This window comes from Lytechinus pictus, chromosome 4, assembly GCF_037042905.1.
Source record: "Lytechinus pictus isolate F3 Inbred chromosome 4, Lp3.0, whole genome shotgun sequence".
NCBI lineage: Eukaryota > Metazoa > Echinodermata > Echinoidea > Temnopleuroida > Toxopneustidae > Lytechinus > Lytechinus pictus.
Genome location: NC_087248.1, coordinates 9,151,944 through 9,179,905, shown reverse-complemented (window position 1 = coordinate 9,179,905; position 27,962 = coordinate 9,151,944). Strand labels below are relative to the sequence as shown.

The window sequence follows — 27,962 nt, the reverse complement described above, 5'->3', positions numbered from 1 at the left end:
CTGTCTTCATATTTTTTAAGATATTCTTTTCCAAAAAAATTATATGTGCCGACCTAACCCCTTTTGCAACTAAACTGAAATGGATCTAACCCCTTTTGAAAAAAAAGTGATTTTTCTTTGTCATTTTAGTTCACTTTTTAATAGGAATTTCAACTTTTCTTTGGTATCATCTTATAGAGTTTCTAAAAATCTACACATTAAGACATAAAAATCAAATTTTGAGGGGAAAATGGACCTAACCCCTTTTGCAAGTGAGCTCTTCATATGTATTTCTATTGCATGGTTTGGGCACATCAGTGGGAGGGTAGACGGAAGGAACGTCTATCTATTCCGACCTGTCGAACCCATAGTAATTAGTTTAAAGAGCCTGTTTAACGTCAAAGCGGTATCTATATCACTTTCCAACCTTTATAACGTCAACCTCTTTGTCTTCCCTTCTTTAGTCGCCCAATCTTCCGGTGCTGACCCAGTCCTCGAGACGGGCGACAACGATTCCCAGGAGCTTCTTCGACACAAATGGGAGAGGGTAGTATCGGAAGACGATGACTCCAGCACCCATCAGCACCCAGGCGGCCAGGTCAGGGAAGGAGCAGGGCTAGGAAGTGGAGGGCCGGGTGGACCATTGCAGGGGCGTCTCAGCATCCCTGCTAGCCATGACGGCACGAGTTCCGACGTCAGCGTCAAGTCGGCCCGGTCGATCGTCGATATACGGGCCAGTATAGCTTCGGGGAGAGGGGCGGCGGACTTCGGGTCGAGGCGATCGCAACGGTTAGGAAGTTCACCCGATGCGCAGTCCGGAGGAGATGGATCATGGTGGCCATTCTTCTGAGGGTCTGTCGAGGATCGTCACCTCTAGGTGACTCCAAAGTCTCTACCTTCAACAGTGTTGAATTGATCAACGTTTGATCAGCGCGGGAGAACATGGTCCGTCCGATCCCTTGAAGACGCGGGAAAACCAATGAACTACTCAAAACTTAGGAAAGTCATGATGCCATATCCGTGGTTTCTTGTTCAGGGGACGCTGTCGACTTGGGCCATCACTCTAAGGAGGTTCAACTGTAAACCTTTACCACTGTCACAGGGGGAATGATAGGAACAAGTCGGGTACTATTGAAATGTGCTATTCTGTAATAGAGGTTAAATTGAGAGAGGCAAATTCGGCAAGAGTAAAAATGAATCTGCCAATTTTTACCTCATGAGGCACTTGCAGTGTTAAATCCCTTGCATTTTCCTTTTACTTATCGTTAGTGGGGGGGGGGGGGGGGGATGCTGGCCCCCAAACGTAAAGGAAAAAAAGGGTTAACAAATATATGTCAAAATCTAACCCAATTTCTTTTATCATGTTTACAAAAAGAAGATTTTTGTTGCTTCTCTCCTTCGCCACTTATTAAAAAAAATTGCCATGACCCATGTTGTGTCCCCTCATTACACAACTGCTCCCCCCCCCCCCCTCGGAAGAAATCTTGCGTTCAGCTTTAACATGTCATTATTTTATTGCATTAAAGAAAGTGTGATTATATATATGAATGTTTGCAGTGAAAAAAATCCTTTTCAGGCCGTTTGGTAATGTTAATCGGCAGTTTCTAAAGGGGAAATCTGTCTTTTCAGAATATTTGTGTTTTGACTCCCACTCTGACATTTTGTGATGGCATAATATTCCAGACACATGAAAGCGAACAATGCTTATGGAGGCATTCATTAGACTAGTTGAAATTAAATTTATTATGGACGTATTGCTGTTTAATTAGTGGATTATAATCATTTGTATTATAGAGATATGATTTTTATCAACTTGCAGATATTACTCAAGTCTTATATAAATAGATTAGACATGAAATAAAGTTTAGTGTTAGTATATACATAGCACAGGATCGAATTGAGGAGAGTTGTATTACAATTGAATGATGAAAAATGATGAAAATTAAGATATGTTGGTATATATTCCTACAATTATTACATTCAGTATTTAATAACAAATACATAATGTTTTGGTGCTGCAGTGGTACTATGTGGTGTACAGTGTATATAATGTTTTACACTTGTTTGTTACCTTCAAAAATTATTTTTACAAAAAGGCAATTATCAGCCTAACTTTGCCTTAATGGTGCACAATAATGTATTATCAAAGTTTATGACATTTCATTACTTCCACAATTAGAAAATGAGCTTTGCACTTAGTATACTTTATCAAATATTCACATAAGAATTTGTATGATATTGAAAATGTATAAATTCATTTGATCCATATAGAAAAAAGTCCAGTGATTTACAAAGTTGAAAACTGTGCAAATGGATGAAAGTAGTTTGTTTCCAAGCAACTTTCCCCTATGATTGTATTGTTATCTCAGTTGATAATGGAAAAAAGTTGTTTTCCCCCAGATGAATAAAATAACCTGTACAAATGTGATTTGTATGCGTTGACAAAATCATGTCCATATTCATTCAATATTGCACAGACTTTGAAACTAATCATTCAGAGGTCGTTAGGTTTTTAAGGAAAGTATTTACTGTTGCAAGGTAGAGTAAAATTTCAAGAAGTACGTTTCAATCATTTTGCATTTCATCACCAAGTGCCTAAATCTAAATGCATTGCTTGTACACGGCTTTTTATAAATCATTATTTATAAATAGAAGTCCGTCGATTAGTACCTTTTACTAATTGCATCTGATTGACATTTAGAGAGCTCCTTGCAGGATCAATGAGCCTTTGAATCCACTTTTAAAGATCAGTTACTTCTTATATGATATATATTGTCGGTAGGTCTGTATAGCATGAATTCTTAAACATTATCAAAGATTTTAAAATGAATCACAAAAACAATATTTTGTTTTGATTGCACCATTTAGTGGAATTGGTTCTTTTTGGACAGGATTGAGCTACTTCTATGTATATCTAAGGCGATTTGAAGTAAATGACATTGTTTTTTTTTTTGAGTACTTGTGTTTATTTCATTTTATTCTTTCACTCTCATCCCTAGCATCCTTTACCCACAAATGTTGATGTTCTTTCTTATACGACAGTCACATTTCCCCAACGGAAACAGCCGTTTTAATCATTTTTATTCAAACCATCTATATGTAGCTGGTTCAAAAAATGTTAAAATGGCCGTTTTCAACTCGCCGTACAGCCGCTGTAAGCAAAATGTGACCAAGGTATTATAAACATGTATCTTCTCTCAGCACCAAGGACCCATACCCTTTTCTCTCTCTTTTTATCACTTTCTTTTGCTTGTACACTTGAAAATGTACCCTGACCCAGTCCTTGCTCATTTAAACACTTCTACAACAGTTTCAATAGGCAACACCGGTTTACCAATGGGAGAAGCAGGGTTGGGATCAGCCCTTATTTTTCATGTCCAAGAAGAAAGGGAGAAAAAGAAAGAAAAACAAGGCAAAATGGGCAAAACATGATATTTTCTGAACTTTTATGTCAAAATTAAAAATTACTTTATTACAAAATTAGATATTTTTATTGAAAAGGTGACAAGATAATTTTGATTTAATTATGTCTCATGCAAAGTCATGTTATGTAGCATATATTTCATAATTGAAGGTGTAAAATAATATTCATTCTCCATTTTGGGGATATATTGTTTAACAATTTAGCAGATTATAGAATATTGAATAAGATTTTAATGATTGATCTATGACTTAACATAATACAAATGGCAGCCCAGAAGATTTATGCATACACTCTATTTTTCTATTTTTCAAATACACCAAGTTGTAAATTAGACCATTATGCCCAATGTGCCCCTCTCCGGAGTGGAGTGCCTCGACTGTGAATTTAATAGTTGCCAAGAGTATATAAGAGACGATGCATTGCCGAGGTAGCATTTATAACAGCCCCCAAACTGATTGACCGATTTCCCTACTTGATCCATTTAAATACAATGTTCCATTTATTCTACTCCCCATTACCTTGACTTCCCAATCTTCTTGGTTATTCTTCCCTTTGTCCCTCCATCTGTCATGCTCTCTCCCATAACCCTCAAACTATCCATTTGATACCACACCCCCTATTTCAACCCTACATTGCTACATCCATTAATTATTTACCCTCTGTAGCTTCCTCCCTTCCAATAGTGCCAAATCTCTCTGTTACACCAATCTCCTTCACACCCTTAATTCACAAATTCACCATGACAGATGTGTTCTAGATTCCTTTGGTTTTTTTTTCTTCGAGTAAAAGTTTGCAAGAAAAGTATCAATTTCATCTTTCATTTGTACATGTCATGATTATGTTGCTACATGTAACAATTCCAAATGGATATTCATCTTCGGATTGAGAATAAAAACTCACAAAATAAAAAACATAAATTTGGTGCTTCTGTCACGTGTCATTTTGCTTCTTGGTCATTTACTCATGAGGTATATTACAGGGAAATCAAATGACTATGTAATATTGACTCTACAGGATTAATTTCACATTGGAGCTCACCTCATAAGAGATAGGGAGGCTCTTGTCATATCCTAGTCCAGAGCATTGGAACTACACAGAGATCCCCACAGATTTACGTTTCATTAATTACAACAGCGCCATGTCACATTGCATAAGAAAGCAACCTGTACCATTATGTGTACCCTTAATATCACCAGACACTTTCCTCGTCTTTGATGTGTGGTTGTGGTATACGAGCAGTGCTTTGAAAACAAACGTGAAAGATGTACAGTTTCGGAGGTAATCATAAACATCTAAAATACCCTGCAAAAGACATGAGTGAAGGACCAAGTTTTTAGTTTTGTGCAAAAGTATTCCATAAAACGTTTATATAGAAATAAAATCATTACATGTTCGCAAAAGCATGAGTATTATGAGTGAAATTCTCAATGCTCCCTAATATTTTTTTTCTGAATGTAAATCTGGAGTTTAAAAGATAAATGATAAATTACTACTCTCTATAGAACATCATTGCCGTTATGATAGATGCATATTGAAAGGGTATGGAGCGAAAACAGGTAAAGCAAGACACAGGGGTGCATTGCAGAGCCTTCTAGTAAGAGTTTGGCCAACTTGGTTGCTTTTGGTCACAGCATGGCAGGTACAGTGTATATTTAACATACTTTAAACTGGATTGGCTTGACTCTTCTAATCAGGGGCTCTGTGAATAGTACAGGAGGATTGAGAAATGAAGAGACAAAGAATAAATGCGGACTAGATGTATAAAGCTGAGGTAACAGTGAAAGATGTTTTGAGGGTTTTTTGACGGAGGGTGGTATGAAAGGAGTTGCTCAGAGATCGTGGAAGAGATTAACAGATGAAGTGAATATTTAACAAGAGGATGTAAGAAGGAGAATGAGGAGGAATGGATAAGGTAAAGAAAAAGAGAGTTGACTGGGCATTATATAATGAACAGGAGAAAGAAGGGTGATCAGGTATGATGAGGGACAGAGTCTGTAGAGTTGAACAATCAACCAAATATGAGGAGAATGGATAGAGTTTAGGAAAGTTTAACAGAACACATGTTCAAATGTCCAAACCAGCTATGTTGAGTCAAATTGTAATAACATAATTATAAATGCTACAAAGAAATCTACAGCTATCTTCATGATCAGAATATGACACATACCTACCTACATCAGGGGTGTGAGTGGTCACAAATAAAAAGATCTGAAAAAAGCTGCAGAGTGTTGAAAAAGTCTGAAATAGAAAGAGCTCCCATACTTTTTGTACAGAGGAAGGCCAAAAAATAAGCTGAAATTAAGCTGAAAATCAAAACAAAAAAAATCTGAAATCAGATAAAAATCTGAACTCTCACACCCCTGCTACATGTAAACCATCCAAATATGCTCTGAAATCTCTGAAATAGCTATAATTGCAATTGAGAAAAATTCTATTCCACAATAGTCCCGATTGTAATTTGTCACCCTCAGCAGCTGCACAATTCATAAATCATACCTACATTGTCCCAAATACTAATATCACAACTGAAGCACTTACTTCAGGGTGGGGTGCATCATGCATGATAAGAGTCATCTAGACCTACATGTATATGGACATCATGGAAATGGTTCCTTTGGTAGTGAAGTCATAAAATGGGTGATTTGGTAGGAAGACCACAGCTCAGACCATACAGCCATACATAGCTGTGAGGGTCAGGGTCCTTTCCATTGGTTGATTGGTCAGTTGCTCTTGTGTGTTTCACTTGAAATAAATCTTCTGGGCTACCACTCATATTGTATCTTACCAAGAATTATCTAGGATATAGAATTATAGACTCTTGATGTATACATGTACATGTATCAACTGGGCGATTTCAAGTGTGGTGCTGTGTGCTAGTATTGGTTTTAAGAGGATAATCAGGGGTCCATTTTAATGAAAGTTGCCAATACTGACAAGTTTCCATTATCCAAAGATGAAGTAATATTCTGATACCAGTGGTTTTCAGCCACTCATAACTAAAGGAAATTTGTCAGATCTGACAAATTTTCCAAAGATGAACTTTCATGAGGTGCTCCCAACGTTGCCAATCCATGCTCCCTAATAGAATTTAGGTATAGAAAATGATATTTGTATCACCTTTTAAAGCTCAACACCAAGTGATGCTAGCCCAAACACTGACTGATATTAAGTCCAAAACCAGCTTAAGGAGTATTAAGTATTAAGGAGGCTGGTGCTTGTTTTGACACAACACCTATATCAGCTAATAACACCACACTTTGAAATAACCCACTTTATAGGATCTCTGTGAATTTCAAATCCACTGCACAAAATTTCTAAATTGTTTGAAAAAAAAAAGCTTGTCATGGTTTGGATTTGAGCCCCGACCCTCTGATTGAAAGACAAGCCATAACCACTAAACCACAATGCCATTGCCCCCACATGTCAGTCATACAAGACATGTGTCAAGTGGCCATCCACCCCAAAACCAACAATAAGTGGCCAGAGTTAAGCAATTTTGACAAGCTATGCATCATTTTGAAGTTTAATTACATGCTTTTTCATGCTCAATAAAAATCTCATAATTTATTTTGGAGGACTTATTGTTGGTTTTAGGATGACATGCCATGTTTAATTTCGGCTACAGTGGTAGAGGCAGCGACCTTGATCCTCATTGAATCGACCATGTCCTGACGGGATAGTGCGGGACAGTCATCTTGATCTGGTAGAGACTTGTCTATTACCCCACAACATGAACATATTATATGTGGATTGCGGAGGGTCATCACAATAGCTTGGCAATGCAGTGCAGAAGAACAATCATCTTATCACATGTATGACTTGTTTTTATCCTCACAGCATGGACAGAGATCTAGATGAGATGGCTACTGATCATAAACAATTATGACTCACACCTACATGCTGTTTGGCTATCTGACCAAAACAGCCCTGGAATCAGACTATGGCAAGTAGGTTATCTTTATCAAGGATATACATCTCGTCAAATGTTCATATCCTCACTGCATGGACCATATTCTGTAGAGCCGTCCTTGAGTCGGAAGCAGGAAACACCGAAAGACCTTGAAGAGCATTGTCAGCATAGTTGAGGCACAGACTCTTGGCTTTGTCAAGGGCAGGGCTCTGGCGAATCTCACGCATCAGCTATTTAGACAGAAAATAAGGTTGACGAGGTTCAGTGATGGATACAATGATGCAAAGCTGGCAAATTCAATTCTGACTTTTGGGCAAAAATTATCAAAACAAATCTATAAAAGTATTCATGATAAGGCACTGCCTATAAAAAGAAATTATGTTTATACATATATGCAAATAATGAATAAGCAATATGAAATGAACAAAAAAGCACTGTTACATTTTCAGTCTTCCTGTCACACGCTGCAGGACTAATCACTTACAACATTCCTTTATAAATTCTTGCAAATTATAGCTTTGCTTTCATTGACTGTATCAAATTATCAAATACTTTCGGGTCAGAATTTTGATATTTTTGTCTTTAATCCAATGTCCAAAACTTCAATTATATCAGGGGGCTGGCCAGTTTTCATTTTTAATTCTTGGCTTAATATTGCTATCTGACCAAAACAATGAATTGAAAAAAATTAACATGAAATTTTAACAAGGAGCACAACTCACCTTCTTGGCATCTGGTTTACGTGATGAGCTGACCTCTGACCTTTGACCCTGATCAGACTCCAGGTAGAGCAATACAGGAGCAGATGTAAGATCAATGTCACTTTGAATTCTTGATGACGAGCTGGATGTGAAAGGTTGGAGCTCTGTATGAAGCTGTGAGATAGAGAGATAGAAAAACAGGGTTATCTATCAAAATCACATTTGACCCACTGACTCTTGTATGCTGTTACATAAAACTTATGGTAAAAGCACAACTACATGTACATATAACACGGTAAACAATGCTCACCAGCTCTTTAAAGGGCAAGTCCATCCCCGGAAAACTATTGATTTGAATAAATAGAGAAAAATCAAACTAGCATAACGCTGAAAATTTCATCAAAATCAGATGTAAAATAAGAAAGTTATGACATTTTAAAGTTTCGCTTATTTTTCACAAAATAGTGATATGTACAACTCAGTGACACGCAAATGAGACAGTCGATGATGTCCATCACTCACTATTTCTTTTGTTTTTTATTGTTTGAATTATACAATATTTCATTTTTTACAGATTTGACAATAAAGACCAACTTGACTGAACCATATAGTATTAAAACAATGCTAATTCCACATGTTCAGGGAGGAATTGATCTTTGTTTCACTTGACAATGAGGAGAAAATTCGAATATTTCAAATTTCATTTAATGAAATACAAAAGAAACAGTGAGTGGACGATGTCATCAGTCTTGTTGGATTTTTCTCTTTTCATTCAAATCAACTAATGGTTGGGGTGGACTTGTCTTTTAAAAATCAAAGATTCCTTTAACCCACCATATTGTTTGGCAAATTTGTCCCCAACAGAAACATTTAATGATACCCTGGTGGCATTTCACCAAAATTTGATGTAGGTCAACTTTTTAGACCCAACAGCTAACATGTTTTGATTGGCTGAGAAACACAGATTTCTTACTTTCATCAAAATATCAGATGACAACTTTCATGAAAAAAAAATCCTTTGAAATTTGCAAATTCATTGGTACAGGAGTCACCAGGTTCAAATGAAATCAAAAATACAATATAAGGATATATATATTCTTATGTTATAAAGTATTTTTAGTTCATAATGTTTTAGTTCTTTAAAGGACAAGTCCACCCCAATAAAAACTTGCTTTGAATAAAAAGAGAAAAATTCACTTCATTTCACAAAACAGTTATATGCACATCTCGGTCGGTATGCAAATGAGGGAACTGATGACATCACTCACTCACTATTTCTTTTGTATTTTATTATATGAAATATGAAATATTTTGATTTTCTCATCATTGTCATGTGAAATGAAGTTTCATTCCTCCCTGAACACGTGGAATTCCATTATTTTAACATCTTGTGGTTCAGGCAAGGAGGTCCTAATTGTCATATTCGTAAAAATTGTAATATTGTATAATTCAAACAATAAAAAACAAAAGAAATAGTGAGTGAGTGACATCATCAACTCTCTCATTTGGATGTAACTGACTCGTTCATATAACTATTTTGTGCAAAATAAGCAAAAATTTGAAATGTCATAGCTTTATTTTACATCCGATTTTGATGAAATTTTCAGCATTGTGCTTGTCTGATTTTTCTCTATTTTTTTTTTTTTTTTAAATCTTTTTCCCCTCCACAGGGATTTTATTGGCAATCAAAAATCAATAGGTACAGAGCACAATGAATAATACAATCACTGATATAAACAATGAACTGACAAGTATAACAAAATAATTTTACATGTTGAAGTCAAACAGTAAAAAGATTAGGAGGGCGCCCTTGATGTCAAGCTAAAGAGACACAGAAAGGAGAGCAGGAGAAAAAAATCCGTATTTTAGCCTGGAATACACATCTTCGGTCAACAAGGTACTGATTTGATATTAATTACGATGTTTTCTCTGAAACGACTGAGATCTCCTTCTCCAGAGGATGAACCAAGAGGAGAAAACAGGATTTTTAAGACGACAGTTCGTGAGAGAGGCGCCACACCCAGCTCTGATCCCAACACGGACATGGCAGAGGTACGTGATTCGAATCCAAACTCTACTGACCAACTCTTACGAGAAATTTTGAACAAAGTATCCGGCCTGGAAAATTTATATAAGAAAGTTGATATTATTTCTGAGAAAGTTATCAGCATTGAAAGGAAAGTAGAAGCATTGGATACAAGGATCATAGATTTAGAGCAGGGTTTTGATTTTATTGAAACAGAAGTTATGGATTTGAAACGGCAAGTTGAAGAAATGAAGGAAATGAAAGCGGATGTGAAATATGCAAATGAGTTAAAGCGGAATGTTGTTGATCTCGTGAATAGGAGCAAGAGGAATAACGTCGTACTCCATGGAATTCCGGAGGGAGTCGAAGGTGACGCGCATGACTGCTTGCATTTCGTCAAGGAATTCTTCGATACGCATATGAATGTTTCCAACGTAGAGGTCGAAAGAGCACATAGAACGCCGGGTGGAAGATCTAGACAAAGAGATGCAACCATGGCAACAGCACGCCCCCGTCCCATTCACGTGAAGCTACTGAGATTCAACGACCGAGAAAAGATTCTGAAAAGGAGTGCTGCGCTGAAGGACGTCCGCATACAAGATAAGAAAATAGGAATTAGCGATGATGTACATCCGGAGACACGCGAGGAGCACAAAAAGCTGATGATAAGAGTTAAGAAGCTAAGAGAAGAAGGAAAGTTTGCGTTCATACCTAACTCCATTCCCAGAGTAATTAAGTACAAGGAAGGTGCTAAAGATAGTCCAGGACCGTTGAAAACACTCCGCGTGACAGACTTACAATAGAATCATTCCAAAAGGTAAAATGTTTAAAAAAAATAATCGAGGAAACCAAATGGAGTGAGATAAATGTAAAGACAGATTATGATCATCATCGACACATCAACAGAATATTTTCATGACCAAGAAGACGGTTAATGTTTTTATGTTATTACTTATGATATTAGTATGGCTATTACATACCTTTTTAAAAAGAGAGAAAGTATAAATCCTCCTGCTCTCTTTTTTGGAGTAAAGATCAGTCCTCTATCTGAATGTTTTTAATTGTGAACACTGTGTGTAATTACACCAGGATCACTATGTGTTTTGTCTCATTTGTATTTGTTGGTTATTTGCCTCGAGCCTATAAGTCTAGGCTAAAACCACGACTGAACAGGCCACCTTATCTTATCTTGAATTATTATATATGTATTTTGTCATTGTTCAGGAGAAGTGGAAACCACTTTTGTATTTGTAGCTTGTTTATTATTTTAGTAATAACGTCGTGTTCTGTTTTTAAAGAAAGGATAAACTCCACAGGATTTGTTGGTTTTTATAATATAAAGAAAAAACAGTTTTATGAAGAGTAGTATAAAGATTGTTTCAATGAACTGCCGAGGTTTAGGCAATTCAGTGAAGAGAAGAGATGTTTTTGAAATATTGAAATTAAAGAATTATCATATATGCTGTTTACAAGATACACATTTTAACACTGATAAAGAAGATGATATAAAAAGATTTTGGGGAAACAATTGTTTTTTTAGTAACAAAACATCAAATGCAAGAGGCGTAGTGATTTTATTTCGTGATGATGTACCAGTGAAAGTAATAAGAACTGAAAAATGTAATGATGGAAATTTTGTTGCTATAGATATGATGTTATATGATTACAGTATTACTTTGATTTCACTGTATGGTCCTAACACGGATAATGTCGGCTTTTATGCACACATTGAGAACTTAATATTGGATTTCAACAACCCGTTTACAATCATATGTGGTGACTGGAATTTGGTTCAGGATTTTGAAAAAGATACACACAATTATATCCGACTAAATAATCCCAAAGCGAAACAAAGGGTTGACGAGATGAAGATTAACTTAGAATTGATTGACCCATGGAGGGAATTGCATGGCAGTGATACAGTATTTACATGGCGTCAGCCTACACCTTACAAGGCTGCCAGATTAGATTTCTTTTTGATATCAAAAGAATTAATATCAGTAATTGACAGTACAGAGGTAGTACCTGGTTACAGATCAGATCACTCATGGGTAAACCTAACATTATGTTTGAATCGTGACAAAATCGGTCCCGGTTATTGGAAATTTAACAACTCCTTATTGAAAGACGGTGATTATACATGTAGAATAAGACAGTTAATTGCAGAAACTGTTGAAACTTATATTGTAAAACGTGACGGTGATATAAACTTCCCGCACGATAACTATGAGCATTGTAAATTTATGGTTAATGACCAATTATTTTTTGACACCTTATTAACTTTAATAAGGGGTGAGACGATTTCATATTCTGTGAATAAAAAGAAAAGAATGCGTGATTTAGAAAATGATTTAGAAAAAGAAATTGTAGCCCTAGAAATTGGTATGTTAAATGGACATGATACAAATAAATATATTGAGATGTTGGAAAACAAGAAAGTTCAGTTATATTTGATAAGAAAAGAAAAGATAGATGGTCTAAAGATGAGATCAAAAGTCAAATGGATGGAATTTGGTGAAAAACCTTCAAAATACTTCTTAAATTTAGAAAAAAGGAATGCAGTGAACAAACAAATAAATAGACTGATTGATAACGAAAATAAAACTATTTGTCTTCAGGAAAATCTTCAATCCGAGATTTTACGTTTTTATTCAGAATTGTATCGAAAGAACGAGGTCATTGATATTGATTTGAACACCTCTTTAAATTATGCTGATGTACCCAAGTTAACAGACTGTTTATCTCAATCTTTGGAAGGCGAGCTTACTATAGAGGAGATATATCAATCATTGTCAAATATGAAGAATTGTAAATCTCCCGGACTAGATGGGTATACAGTCGAGTTTTTCAAACATTTCTGGAAAGATATTAACTTTTTTTTTGCTTAGATGCTTAAATTTTGCCTTTAAATCAGGTAGCATGTCACAGATTCAGAAACTTGGTGTGATATCTCTTATTCCAAAAAATAAAAAAGAAAGACTTTATCTTCGAAATTGGAGACCTATATCTTTATTGAATGTTACATACAAAATAGCTTCGGCATGTATCGCAAATAGACTAAAAAAGGTGCTTCCTTTTTTAATACATGAGAACCAAAAAGGTTTCATGGAGGGCCGGTTTATTGGTGAAAATATTCGACTGTTATATGATTTGCTTTTGTATACAGATGTGAACGATATCCCCGGTTTATTGCTTTTAATCGATTTCGAAAAGGCTTTCGATTCGATTTCTCACAGCTTCATTATAAAAGTTTTTAAATACTTTAATTTTGGCCCATCGATTATACAATGGTTTAATGTCTTCTATGAAAATATTCAATCTTGTATTGTGGTAAATGGACACCTCACTCCGAGATTTAGAATCGAAAGAGGTTGTCGCCAGGGGGACCCATTATCTCCATATATTTTCCTCTTGTGTGCAGAGATTCTTGGAATTTTATTTAGAAATACAAGGTGTATTAATGGAATAAGGATATCTGAACAAAATTTGAAATTGATTCAGTATGCGGATGATACTTTACTCACGTTAAACGGTACCGCTTCGGAATTGAATATCGCATTAAATATTTTAGATGAATATGCTGCAATATCTGGATTAAAAATAAATATTCATAAGACACGAGCGATTTGGATAGGGCTAAATAAAAACAAAAAAGACAAGATACTTATTGATCGTAATTTAACATGGGTATTTGATGAATTCTTTAGATATCTAGGTGTTGATTTTTGTACGGATTTGCAGAAGATGGTACAATATAATTACAACGAAAAAATTATAGAAATAAAGAGTCAAATGACATCATGGTTAAAAAGATATCTAACTGTGTTAGGAAGAGTAACTGTGGTTAAATCCTTGTTGGTTTCTAAACTTAATTACCTCATTATGTCTCTTCCGAATCCTAGTGACGAAGTTTTAAAGGATTTAAATTCATTATTTTACAAATTCATATGGGAGGAAAAACCGGACAAAGTTTGTAGGATTCAAATGTCCCAAACATATTTAAACGGTGGGGTTAAAATGATAGACATATATTCACACTGTCAATCATTAAAGATTTCTTGGATTAGGAGAATTGTAAACGGATCAATTGATAGTTACATTCTACGCTTTCTTACGTTATCCTTGCCAAGACTACAAGATGTTCTTTTCTATATGACATATATGGGTAGTCACTACTTTCGAGAATTATCAAAACAGACCTATAACTCTTTCTGGAGTGAAATGTTTTTTGCTTATAGTAATTTCTTAACTATCTATTATAATAATCATGTCAATATACCTTCACATCCTTTATGGAATAATAACATAAAAATAGGCAATTTGCCAATATATATGAAGAAATGGAGTGAAAGGGGTATACGTTTCATTAATGATATTTTGGATGAAGGAGGGCATTTTTTATCTTTCAAAGATTTTCAGGATCTTTATGATGTCCAGTCAAATTTTCTTTTTTATCATTCACTGTGTGCTGCTATCAAGGAAGCCTACAAAAGGTCCACTTTCAATAGAATCCCCCAACCATTAATTCCAGATGTGCTATCATTTATTACTAAACATAAAAAAGGATGCTCGCATATTTATTCCATTCTATTGAAACGACGAAAAACAGAAAACAAAAGCTTTCTTAAATGGAAGTGCATATTTGATCTGAACGATAAAAGGTGGGAATCCTATTGCTCATTGGGTTTTCAGTGTACCATTGATGTAACATTGCGTTGGTTTCAATATAAGGTTGTGCAACGTATATTATTTACAAATGATTTGCTTTTCAAATTGAAATTAGTTTCAGTAAACAAATGCACCTTCTGCCGAAAAGAAATCGAAACGGTTTTGCATCTATACTCGGAGTGCAGGCATGTTAATCACATTTGGAAAGAGTTAGAGGTTTGGATTAGGACCAAAACCAGTGAGACTCTACACTTTTCAGATGAAAATAAAATATTCGGATTTATTGGAAAAAACAATTGTGCACTTAATTGTATTTTTATTATAGTAAGAAAAACTGTATATGATTGTAAAATAAACAATACAATTCCTCTTTTCAGTATCATTAAATCCTCAATAATCAATTATTATCAAAATGAGAAATACATTGCCCAACTAAATTTCAAACAACGCAGATTTGACAAAAGATGGTTTCGGTTGATTTTTCTCTATTGATTGAAATCAACATTTTTCTGAGGTGGACTTGACCTTTAAATGCTGTGAGAGAATCAAACAATCAGGACCAATAATGGAATAACACTAACTCAAAATCCATACTTAACGACACAGGAAAGGACATATTTCTTAAGAGGTTAGACTTTACACTGTATACACTTTTTCACCGTCATCAACAAATGTTTGTACATTTTAATGGGGTAAAAAAAAAATGTGCGGAAGATATAAAGTAGGAGTTAGGTAAAAATACACTTTGATGAAACCAGACTTAGGTTTATTTTTAGGCAGGTCACAGTTTCAATTTTTTGCATATTCTTGATGAAGTGGATGGCCAGTCACAAACAATAATAAATTATAGCATAAAGTAAAGTATTTATATAAGATATAAAACGAAGCTAAAGAACTAAAAATTCAAAGAACAAACAAAGTCTTTTGAAAATCATGCAAGCAAAAATGACCTTTAAAATTTCTACTTTAAAATATCAATTACCTGTTGTGCCCACGCAAGGTTCTTTCCAAAGTTGTATGCACTCTCTGTCAGAGCCTGGCTGTGATTGGTCAGTTCTAAAGCTCCTCTGCAACTGTGACCAATCAGGGTGCCTGATGAAAGATATATGTATCTCTCCCAGTCTCGGAAAGTCAAATCTGGCTGTATTGTTAATACAGGACTCAAGTCAGCGTTTCCAAACTTCATGAAAGCAGCCTCTGTCAAATGTCCTATGGCTTTCGAAAGGAGTTCAACAACAGTTGTGTTGCGTAGACCTGCAAGCGCCTTACAAGCGCTGGCCAATAGGAAGTCTCCACTGAGAACGGCCATCTTGTTTCCCATCTCCATGATGTTGATTGGTCCAGCAGAGGGGTCAAGGTTGAAAAGGTTAACGACCCCTCGGTGGACTAGAAAGGCAGTGTGGATCATCTCTGAGATTTCAGCCAGTGCTCTTTGGCTGTTCAAAAGACAGCATGAAGGAAAAATATGTATTTTATTTTTATACAAGACCTATGAATGTAGATGTAGTACGAGTACAAGTAGAGTATAGTACATGTAGTAGTGGTATTAATAGGTGTACAGTGTAGTACATTGAAGCTATTCAAACACTTTAATCCATTTCAATTTACCAGTCTATTTTTGGTAATGGCAGTATGTTTCAAAAGGTAAATCAAACATTGACAATTAATTATAGACTTTATCTTTATACATAGGCAGGCAACACCTATCTTTCTTGTTAAAGTTATCTTCCATTTTATTGAAGATTTAAATCTTATGATACCAAAAATTGATAAGAGTTTTAGAATAGCGGTTCCATGACATTTTCGCCTGCGACAAATGCTCTGATATAAATTCCATACAATAATTTGAGTGACCAAGTTAAACCCAACATAAAACCCTATTGCAATCCTGACCCTACATCTAAGACAAAATAAAATCCGGAGCAATTGTTGCAGGAGCAAATGTCATGTCCCCCTTAATAGCAGTCTTGCAATCCTAGCTTTACCTAGCATATATTCCTCCAGGGGGCTGTGCCACTGTGCTATTGATCTGGGCTCCCTGATCAGAGGTATCCTCAAGCTGATGTGTTCCAGAGTCTCTGGGGGCTTGGTGGGCCAGAGTACTGGCTGCCTTGGATATCAGGAGGATGATCAGGCCTCTTGTCTGTAGACTGTGCTTCCCATCAGTTAGAAAGTTCCTTTAAAATAAAATAGGAAATAAAAAGAGAAAACTATTAAAAATAAGACATATAGAACTGCAATCATTTACCCCATTTCACCAGATTATTATGTGCATAGCAATTCTGTCAATAAATTTGATAATCAGTCCATGATTTACTACACCCATAATAAACTTCATTTTAACTCCTATTCTTTCCCCCTTAATTTGTTTGCTTACTTGAGAAACCACATTTTGATCTCCATTAATCAAGGGCAAATGCCACAGTCTGGAAGAAAAACTGGGATTTATTTAAGGATAAACATTTCCCTAAAATACAAAATGGAGCATACTGCTTGACAAATATTACAGACATGTAAACTGTCCAGATCATAAACACCAAAATACTTCAGTTGAACTGACATAAAGTTCTATGATGTACTTACTTGGCTGTTTTGAGAAGTGGATGCTTAGAACCTACAAGTTTCCTCATGTGCAAGGCTACATTTGCCAACTCGTCGCTCAGAAGACATCGAAGACTCATAAATGATGTGGAGTATCCTACTACCTTCTCTGCTTCTGATATCGCCTTAGCCCACTCTGTAGGTTGGGAGGATCCAAAGAGATTCATGAAGTCTCTGCTCGGCATAGACAGCGCAGTTTCACCACCAAGCTGCAGCAATATGCCTGATCCCCTTAACCCTATTTCTGTTGTACCAGTTTGTCCTTTGAGCCATGGTCCTACATGTACATTATCACTGAAATCTCTAGCCACAAGATTCCCTGATGAAGTCGCACAAGGCAATGTCGCAATGGTCCCATGATAACCCGATGACAGTGGTCTTGAGTTCCTTGATAATCTTTGGGCACTTGATGAATCCTGGTGTGTCTTGTGACAGGTTGTACAAGTAGAGCTGAGTGTCCTTCTCAGTACCGACCGATTAGACCGGAGAAGTTGATGTCTCAATAGACATGGCACATAGAAGGAGGTGAAGTTCATGATCGATGGCATATAGCTTATCTTGATCCAAGGGCTAAATGATAGCTGACTGAAAATAAAAAGGTATAATTATAACAGTAATAATCAAGAATTTGACTTATTCACTTTGTAGAGTGCTGAAGGTGCTTATCAAGAAATTTTCGAGGAAATTAAGAATTGAACAGAAATGAGTCTAGGTGTTCAAAGCACTTCATCACTTCTCATTCAGACATGGTGATACACTTCCAAAATTTCACATGATGATATATTTCAAGATTTTTTGAAATATAGATTTGAAAAACATAGGGCGGGCAAGTCCAAGCATTCGCGCGCGTTACGTATGGGACATTTCAGAGGCTTTAATGACCTGAAAAATAGTGTTAAATGACTTTGATTAGATTGAATACCCTCATGATGGTAGACATCTAGGAGAATAATCATGCAAAATATGGTGACATATGACCTTGACCTTTTAGAGAGAAAAGATGTGCCGTTACGTATGGGATGCAGAAAAAAGACAATTTTTAAAACATTTTTTTCAAGTTGAAAATTCTCTGAAAGTATTTCATTTGACAACTTGTAACTTAGTGTGATAGAAGTCACAATACTCTAGTATATCTAAGGCAAGTTTCATGTCATAAGCCAAATCCCTCTAATTACAGACTCTAATTAAACAAATTAATGACATGTTACTTATGGGACAGTTACGTATGGGACATTTTGTCCCCATAGAGAACGTACACAATTTCCCCCATAATTCAAAAAATTTAAATAATTGAAATATAGAAATAACATAGTTTCTTTCTTTTAAAATGTTCTATGGAGACATATTTGATGTGACTGAAAGGGAAATTAGCCATTTCAACATATTTTTTCTTGTTTTTCATGGTTTCATGAATTCCTTATGTATTTCTATTGTTTTTTTTTTTTTTTTTTTTTTTCCATTTTCACAATTTTTTCGCTTCGATTGTTTTCATTTATGAGTATTCGGGCGATTCCACACTAGAACTTCAAAAATATCATAAATTTCAACATGCTTTCAATAAGTCATAAGTAGTGTAATATTTTACTATGATACCTAAATTTTATGAAAATAATGAGTTATAACCAAAAGTGAAGTCAGATATAGTTTTTTTTTGGAAGGAACAATGGAATTTTCAATTTTCAATAATTTTGCTGATTAAATAGTCAAGTACAAACACTGCCTGAAACAATTATTGGCAAAGCACGAGAAGATTGAAAATATTGCAGGTCAATGGAATAATGTATCATTGATGAATCCAAATAATATCTACAACATTTTCATGATCCATAATAGGGGCAGCCCTGATTTTTCCGAACCTATTTTTGGCAATGTCCCGTACGACACATGAAAGTGCAAAAGTTTTTCCTACAATTTTATTTTTGATGATGCAATTTCACAAAATCAGTTTCTCTATCTTTGACCCATGAGTGATCGATTTATCCCATAAAAATCTAATTACTGCCCTTCACTTTTCAATAATTGTCCTATTAATAGTTGTCCCGTACGACACACAATATATAATGCATTTAATTGCAGGATTTGGATTCAGAAACTATAAATAGTAGACCTATTTTAATTCAAGTAATTGATTTGACATAAAGTGAACTGAAAAAGTACTTTTTTATCTCCATAGAACATTAAATAGGTGATTCTAACCATTTTAATATGATTTCATGTAGGCGTATTCTTTTCTGAACCCCTCCAGCTAAACTGGTGATTTTCACTGGTCAGAGCAGATTAATTTCTTTGTCACTGAGCATGAGAAGAAAACCTTTATAATTAATTTACCCTAGCCTGGAAGATGACTTTCTTTTGCATGCTAATGTGGAATTATTATAAGATGTAAAAAAAAATACATATCAGTCATCTATTTGGACTTCCCTTGATGATCACTTATTTTTTATATACAGTATTGAAACTCCTTTTTTCAAGTTGTAAAAAAACCTGGAAAATAAGACAAACCATGTTGTTTACAAAAATCTGGAAAATAAGATAAACCATATGGTTTCATGAAATGCAGAATGGTTTGAAAAAGTAGAACCGCATTTCTTTAGAAAAAAATACTTTGTGGAATTACTAGTGACAGTTGTGACATATATCATGTATATATACATTTTATATGAAAACTTATAGCATTTTAGCCCCATAATTTACACAAACAGTTTCATTCATTCATTGTTTAAATAGTGTATTGGAAATCATCAATTAATTCACTAAATATAACTTCACACAAAACCTCAAGTTTTTCAGCTCATAAAAATGCTGTGAACCCTTGTATATTTCCCATCATGAAAAAAAAGATAAAATTTCGCTCCCGATTGTATATATTGAGGTTACTTTATTATATTGTCCTGAATGACTACTTATTAAAAGACTTTTCATTAAAAATGAAGAATTTAGCGGCAATGCTCCCCTTTTGATTGATAAAAAGTTCATTGTTTTATTCAGGCTGCCGAGTACAACACGCAAGTGCCTGTACAACACAGAAGTGTCCCGTACGACACACAAGTGTCCCGTACGACACAGAAGTGTCCTGTACGACACACAGGTGTCCCGTACGACACATTATTTTGTTTATGATAATTTGACAGAAATATTCAGCCAATTTAGCGGTTTCTAACATAATGAATATCTTTAGTTTGATAGGATTTTCATTATCATCAGCCAAATAAAGTGATTGAAGAAGTCAAAGAGACATGAAGTAAGAAAGTTTGGCTTCAATTTAGAGATGTCCCGTACGACACATTTTGAGTGTCCCGTACGCCACAATGTTCTCAAAAATTGCAATTTGCTTTATTTATTTATGAATGTTTATTTTGCTTGCTTTCATAGATGTGTTTGTTCTTGGGTAATTGAATATCAATTTGAGTTCAGTTTCTATGAAAATTATCTGTCCAAATCACAGACTTTAGAGTATAAACTTGAGGTTTCTAAAAAAGCCACTTTTTCTGCGTCCGTACGACACATTACTATTTAAAATCTGTATTATACAGGATGTGAATTCAAGTCATGTTAAGTCTTGGTTTTTCTAACACTCTGGTATTACTTCATGATCACCTTTAGTTACTGGAATATTTTTTGTTTTTCTTGTCAAAAAACTGTCAATTGTTCTCTAAATGTCCCATACGACACGTATGGAATCACCCATTCATAACAAATCAGTCTTTAAGAACTAAAGAAAAGGTGAATAATCACTTTTTGAGCACTCTTGAAATTTGTTTTTCTCCATTCACTTTGTACACAAATCTCCCCATTGACATTGTGTGTAAATGTCCCATACGTAACATGTTGTCCCATACGTAACAATTTTTTAATTAACTTTTAATTAAAAAGTAAACTCTATTTTTGAAACTTTTTGTGGTATAACATTTTCATACTTAATGAATCAGAACTTCCCAGAGATGCAACAATACAAGTATTGCATTATGAGAAATAACTTAAAAAAACATCCTCAAAATGTTACGTATGGCACTATGGGACATTCCATCCTTGGACAAGACCTAATTTGCATAATTAATTAGATGACACCACTTTTTTCCCCCAAAAGTAATAAGATGTTACGGGGTCCATGTCCCACCTATGACTAAATCTCATAAGTTTTGTTTTTATTTTCTATGAGTTTTTATAATTGTCCCATACGTAATGCCCATTTTACCAATTATGCAAATAAGGTGCCCCAAATTAGCATAAATATGCATATTATCAAAATTTTCTTAATGAAATTTTAAAATTAAACATTTGGGCTTTTTTACCCCACCAAAGATATCTTCTTGAATTAAAGATGAAATTTTGCCTTCTAGGGTGACCTTTTCTTGGACTTGCCCGGGCCTATAGATTGAAATTACATATAATGTTAAACATTGCAATAAAAAATGAACAATATTGGTGGAAATACTATCTGTCAAAATTACTGGGGTACTCCAGCATGTACAGCCTGATTATATTGGGTTTGAAAGAACAGTGTAAAATCAACAAACAAAACAATGAAGATTTTCGAAGTTGGGAAGAATAACACTTTACAATTCAAAGATGTGCATCATTTCTGTTAACAGCATGCATGTGCAATGAGCAGGGTGATGACATTATTTGTCATGTCGCTAGTAGTCTTTCGTAGTCAGCCCAAAAGCCCATTTTTCTTTAATTCTCTGCAGTGCCCCTTCTCTGCGCACACATGATGTAGATCTACGCAGACCAGTAACGACCACAAACTTAACATCTGCGTATAAAGACTGCAGATTATTATTTTTTTATCCAGATCAAAATGGTGAAAAAATACTGAACTTCATTCGTTGTAGATCAGCATCAAAATGCAGCTATTCTTGTAAAAATGGTCCCTGAATCAAGTGTACAGTGAATGGGTGTGCAGACATATCTCATGGCCATGCCATGGCATGGGGCACGTTATTTTTCTAATTTTTTTGGGGGGGTTAAGAATTTTGACACACTGACTCTTATAGTCTTAAGGATATGGCCTTATCCTGAAATAAGTCACCTCTTCTGTGTGTGCGCTCGTTTGAACTTGTATACAAAGTTAATAGGAGAGGAAAGACGTCACCGCCGCTGACAAAATAAACGGTAGTGAATGGATTGGTGACTTAAACCAGAATAATGCCGATATAAATGAGGGAAAATGTCAACTGCAAAGTTTGTGGACTTGAAAAGAAAATGTTTTATCCTCAGTTAAAAACTGCCTGGCTAGCTATGGCGCAGGCTGAGCAGCGACCAGGCCAGCGCCAGGGGCCGATTAGGCGATTGCATGAAAGGGTCTTTGCAGGAACCGCCTGCCGTGTCGCCCATTAATTATGATGCACCATGTGAAACGCATTTTAAATGAGCGCATCGGCAATCCTGTATTTTAGGGGTCTAAATTATTTTAGGTTGCTAACTTCAGGCAACAGCTCCACGACCGCTGTTAACGGTAGTTCAGTAATGACAGTAGTGCGTACGTACGTGCTGGGTATGGCGGGCCGTTAATGCCATATTATATGACTACTACTAGTATACCGCTACACGCCTATGTAGTATAGTAGTAGTAGATGTAAAGTTGTATTTACCAATGGGGTATCATGCGATATATAGGATTATAGGGGCGGGGGGGGGGGGGGTGGTGGTATAGAAATAGAATAACGGTATACCTAAAGCCGTCGGGGTGTCACGTGACCCGGGACTAGTCATGGCCGGGCCGGGGGGGGGGGGGGGGGGGAGGGTATGCAATGAAGAAATATGCCATGCTGCACGCCTTGGTTTTAGGGGGTTTTATTATTTGGGGCATAATAGGGGGTATATCTGAGCACTTATGGGTGAAGGATGAAGAGTATAATACTATAATGGTATAGGGCCTAGGCTATATCAAACCAACGGTGACACCCCGACGGCTATAGTATAGGTATATCGTTATTCTATACCACCCCCCCCCCTGCCCCCTATAATCTATATATCGCATGATACCCCATTGGTAAATACAACTTACATCTACTACATAGGCGTGTAGCTGTATACTAGTAGTCCTATAATAATGGCATTAACGGCCCGCCATACCCGACACGTACGTACGCACTACTGAACTACCGTTAACAACGCCGGTCGTCATGGTCGTGGAGCTGTTGCCTGGGCTGAAGTTAGCAACCTAAAATAATTTAGACCCCTAAAATACAGGATTGCCCAGCGCATCATAAAAGATGGGCGACACGAAAGACGGTCCTTGGCTTTGAAAAGATCCTGGCGCTAGTGTAGTTTCGCACCTGTGAAGGTATGTGTGTGGGGTGTGCGTGTGTGTGATTTTTTGAATGAAATAAGAAATGTGAAAAATGTGAATACACGTAGATTTAGCGATGAAATAAGAAATAATAATGTACCTTCACACAACAAACATCAACCACTCTGCACAACCACTACCGTAATACTTGGTGCAAGCTGAAAGAGGGGAAAAAAATCTTTTTGAAGATACCATAGAAAAACTCGCTCTTCTTGCACTTCACTAGGTGGTACGTACTGTATGGCAGTGTATCCTATTGCCGGACACCTTTATTTCAGTGCTTTAAAAATGACAACTAGAGGAAATACAATCAAGAAAAATTCACACTTGCTATTCCAAATATTATGAAAATTATGAATATGATAAAATTATTTTATATTTACCAACCATTTTCTTTGCATCACACTTGCCGCATACCCCTCCACGAAAAACAATTATTTTCGTGCGCGACAAATAGCATCATGATTCCGGACGCGCGCCGGACGGGTAAAGATATCCTTGATCATAATGATGTAAGAGCAAATTTGTGTGATTTTTCTCTTCTTATATCATATCATGAGTAAATTTTAAGTATTATTTGCCTTTTTATATCGAATCTGAGCAGATGTTGGTAATAAATTCGTGTTTGATAACTTATTTTATTTTGTCTTGTAGCTGCATGTCCCATGGCACTTTCCAATAATAATAATATACTCCCGTTCGTATCGTGATGTTCATCAAGTTCTATCGATGCGCTGCCGATCGACGGCTCTACTCACGGTAAACCTCGCGCACGGGTACCTTGAGAACTAGCCATCGACGATCACCCACAATACACCACACCTCATCATTCGATCGAAGGAGTGGACGAGATTGAAATTCGGCAAATCAGGCCCATATTTTCGTTAGAAAATATATAAATTGTTAATACAAAACTATGTTATATGATGTTTTAAGCATTTTCTGTCATTTTTAGAGATAATTTGGTAAAAGTTGGATTTTTCGCCTTGTTTTTGCAATCTTGTTCTATGTATTGCTGTGTGAAATTGAATTGCGGAAGTCTTACGGTACGGATTTGTTTTTAGAACGCAGTAATATGCGTGTCCGGAATCATAATAGTGTCCGGTAATACAATACGTGACTATACTAGCTGTATACGCGTACCGACTGCTTATGTGCAGCGCTGAGCTTCAAGCGTCCGAGTGATTCCGAAATAGGGTCCTAGGTGTAAAACTTTGTAAAAAAAAGTGTCAAAACGGCAAATATTCAACTTCTACTGGACTTTGGAGGCTCAGATGCAAGTATTTTAGGTTGTGAATTATTTAGGGTGAGATTGTACATGTTTGAAAACCATTAAACGGGGAGGTGCGAAACTACACTAGCGCCAAGATCCTTTCGTGCAATCGGCCCAGTCAGATTGTACGAGTCAATCTGTACGCGAGGAGGCTGCCGCTGGCTGGGCTGCCCGGGGGGGGCACTCGACCAAAAAAGTGGTAGGGGTGTGCCGCGGGCGAGACAAAAAACGGGGGCCTTGGAGCGGGCTTATTGTAAAAAGGAGGGTCCTCGGAACGGAATTTGGAACTACAATTTTGTGAAAACGGGGGTCCTTGGAACGGATCGCCAGCGTGCGAGTACGTGCGTATGTACCCCTATGGAACGGGCATGCGTGCATGATGCATCCAGCGCGGCCTTCGCCGGGTGCGCTAGCGCAGAGACGATGGTCGGACAGCGCTCGGCGGCCGCTTTTCACCAAAATTGCAGCGGATCAATGCGACCGGAACGGCGTAACGAAAAATATGCGAAGCTTTGGAGCGGATCTCTTTCTTTTTTTTTTTCTCGATAAGAACAAATTGCTATGCCTTGGTCCTTGGAGCGGCCTTCTTTGTTTTTTGTGTCAATAAGACAAAAATGCTATGCCTCGGAACGGAAATTTGAGTGTGAAAATGGGGGTCCCCTCCGCGGCACATACCCACTATGCATTATATACTGAGTGCCCCCCCCCCCCCGGGCTGGGCTGGCCTTCGGTAACGGTGTAAAGTAAGCGAAAGGCATGGCCCTGGCGCGATTGCGATCGCGAGTTGCGCTTGCGGGGATCAACTTCAACTTCTCTTTTCGAGTATAGTCAATAAGGCAGTCAATAATCTATAACATGGTCCCCCCCCCCCCCCCTCAAAAAAAAAAACCTCACCGGACATTGAAATACCTTTATCCAATGATATTACAAATATGTTCGTTCTTACCTCCCTAAGCGCCGGAGTAGAGTCAGCCAACAATAAGCTAGCCAACAGCAAGCCAGCCAACAGTTCCAGCCAACAATATCGCGATGTAAGATAGATCAGATACAGGATTTTGCGCAGGAAGAGAAGCGTGCATTCTTGTACAAATCAAACAAACGGGGTCAGGTGGGGTTTCCCTTCTTTCAATTTGTAAAGAAAAACAACGGGCTAGTGCTTAAATTTTAGTAGCCCACACCCCTATATACTCTATGTGTTTTCGTATATTGAGGAGTAAATTTCAACTAAAAGTCCTCTTTATAAAATACAATTGGAAGATTGCTCCTGAAATTTATTTTGGGTGTGTGTAGGGGGGTTTCCCTTCTTTCAATTTGTAAAGAAAAACAACTGGCTAGTGCTTTAATTTTAGTAGCCCACACCCCTATATACTCTATGTGTTTTCGTATATTGAGGAGTAAATTTCAACTAAAAGTCCTCTTTATAAAATACAATTGGAAGATTGCTCCTGAAATTTATTTTGGGTGTGTGTAGGGGGGTTTCCCTTCTTTCAATTTGTAAAGAAAAACAACTAGCTAGTGCTTTAATTTTAGTAGCCCACACCCCTATATACTCTATGTGTTTTCGTATATTGAGGAGTAAATTTCAACTAAAAGTCCTCTTTATAAAATACAATTGGAAGATTGCTCCTGAAATATATTTTGGGTGTGTGTAGGGGGGTTTCCCTTCTTTCGATTTGTAAAGAAAAACAACGGGCTAGTGCTTTAATTTTAGTAGCCCACACCCCTATATACTCTATGTTTTTTCGTATATTGAGGAGTAAATTTCAACTAAAAGTCCTCTTTATAAAATACAATTGGAAGATTGCTCCTGAAATTTATTTTGGGTGTGTGTAGGGGGGTTTCCCTTCTTTCAGTTTGTAAAGAAAAACAACTGGCTAGTGCTTTAATTTGAGTAGCCCACACCCCTATATACTCTATGTGTTTTCGTATATTGAGGAGTAAATTTCAACTAAAAGTCCTCTTTATAAAATACAATTGGAAGATTGCTCCTGAAATATATTTTGGGTGTGTGTAGGGGGGGGTTTCCCTTCTTTCAATTTGTAAAGAAAAACAAGGGGCTAGTGCTTTAGTTTTAGTAGCCCACACCTCTATATACTCTATGTTTTTTCGTATATTGAGGAGTAAATTTGAACTAAAAGTCCTCTTTATAAAATACAATTGGAAGATTGCTCCTGAAATATATTTTGGGTGTGTGGAGGGGGGTTTCCCTTCTTTCAATTTGTAAAGAAAAACAAGGGGCTTGTGTCTTCGATTTAGTAGCCCACACCCCTATATACTCTATGTGTTTTCGTATATTGAGGAGTAAATTTGAACTAAAAGTCCTCGATCTTTATAAAATACAATTGGAAGATTGCTCCTGAAATTTATTTTGGGTGTGTGTAAGGGGGTTTCCCTTCTTTTAATTTGTAAAGAAAAACAACGGGCTAGTGCTTTAATTTTAGTAGCCCACACCCCTATATACTCTGTGTGTTTTCGTATATTGAGGAGTAAATTTCAACTAAAAGTCCTCTTTATAAAATACAATTGGAAGATTGCTCCTGAAATATATTTTGGGAGTGTGGAGGGGGGTTTCCCTTCTTTCAATTTGTAAAGAAAAACAAGGGGCTTGTGCCTTCGTTTTAGTAGCCCACACTCATATACACTCCTATATATTCCTCGTTTTTATATATATTGAGGAGTAAATTTGAACTAAAAGTCCTCTTTATAAAATACAATTGGAAGATTGCTCCTGAAATATATTTTGGGTGTGTGTAGGGGGGTTTCCCTTCTTTCAATTTGTAAAGAAAAACAAGGGGCTAGTGCTTTAGTTTTAGTAGCCAACACCTCTATATACTCTATGTTTTTTCGTATATTGAGGAGTAAATTTGAACTAAAAGTCCTCTTTATAAAATACAATTGGAAGATTGCTCCTGAAATATATTTTGGGTGTGTGGAGGGGGGTTTCCCTTCTTTCAATTTGTAAAGAAAAACAAGGGGCTTGTGCCTTCGATTTAGTAGCCCACACTCACATACACTCCTATATATTCCACGTTTTTATATATATTGAGGAGTAAATTTGAACTAAAAGTCCTCTTTATAAAATACA

General features: G+C 36.3%; 2 protein-coding genes across 3 annotated transcripts in view; one reads left to right on the top strand and one right to left on the bottom strand.

Annotated features, from left to right (window-relative positions):
* Positions 1-4,214, top strand: part of LOC129259596 (popeye domain-containing protein 3-like) — a 28,813-nt gene extending 24,599 nt beyond the window's left edge. The window contains exon 4 of the mRNA XM_054897869.2: positions 444-4,214. Within this exon, the coding sequence (XP_054753844.2) occupies positions 444-829 (386 nt within the window). The 3' untranslated portion in view covers positions 830-4,214. The remainder of the gene's footprint in view (positions 1-443) is intronic.
* Positions 3,219-25,987, bottom strand: LOC129259062 (all trans-polyprenyl-diphosphate synthase PDSS2-like). Of its 2 annotated transcripts, none has more exons than XM_064098322.1 (6): positions 25,824-25,987; positions 17,292-17,894; positions 16,694-16,885; positions 15,691-16,144; positions 8,036-8,188; positions 3,219-7,543 (listed from the first exon to the last, which is right to left on the bottom strand). In XM_064098322.1, exons 2-6 carry the CDS (start codon positions 17,855-17,857, stop codon positions 7,391-7,393), a joined length of 1,518 nt encoding a protein of 505 aa, XP_063954392.1. In that variant the 5' UTR covers positions 17,858-17,894; positions 25,824-25,987; the 3' UTR covers positions 3,219-7,390. The 2 variants fall into 2 exon arrangements, with proteins under 2 accessions (XP_063954392.1, XP_063954393.1); XM_064098323.1 differs by lacking the exon at positions 25,824-25,987 and adding an exon at positions 25,772-25,800 and having other exon boundaries at positions 4,321-7,543.
* Positions 25,988-27,962: the final 1,975 nt, after the last annotated feature.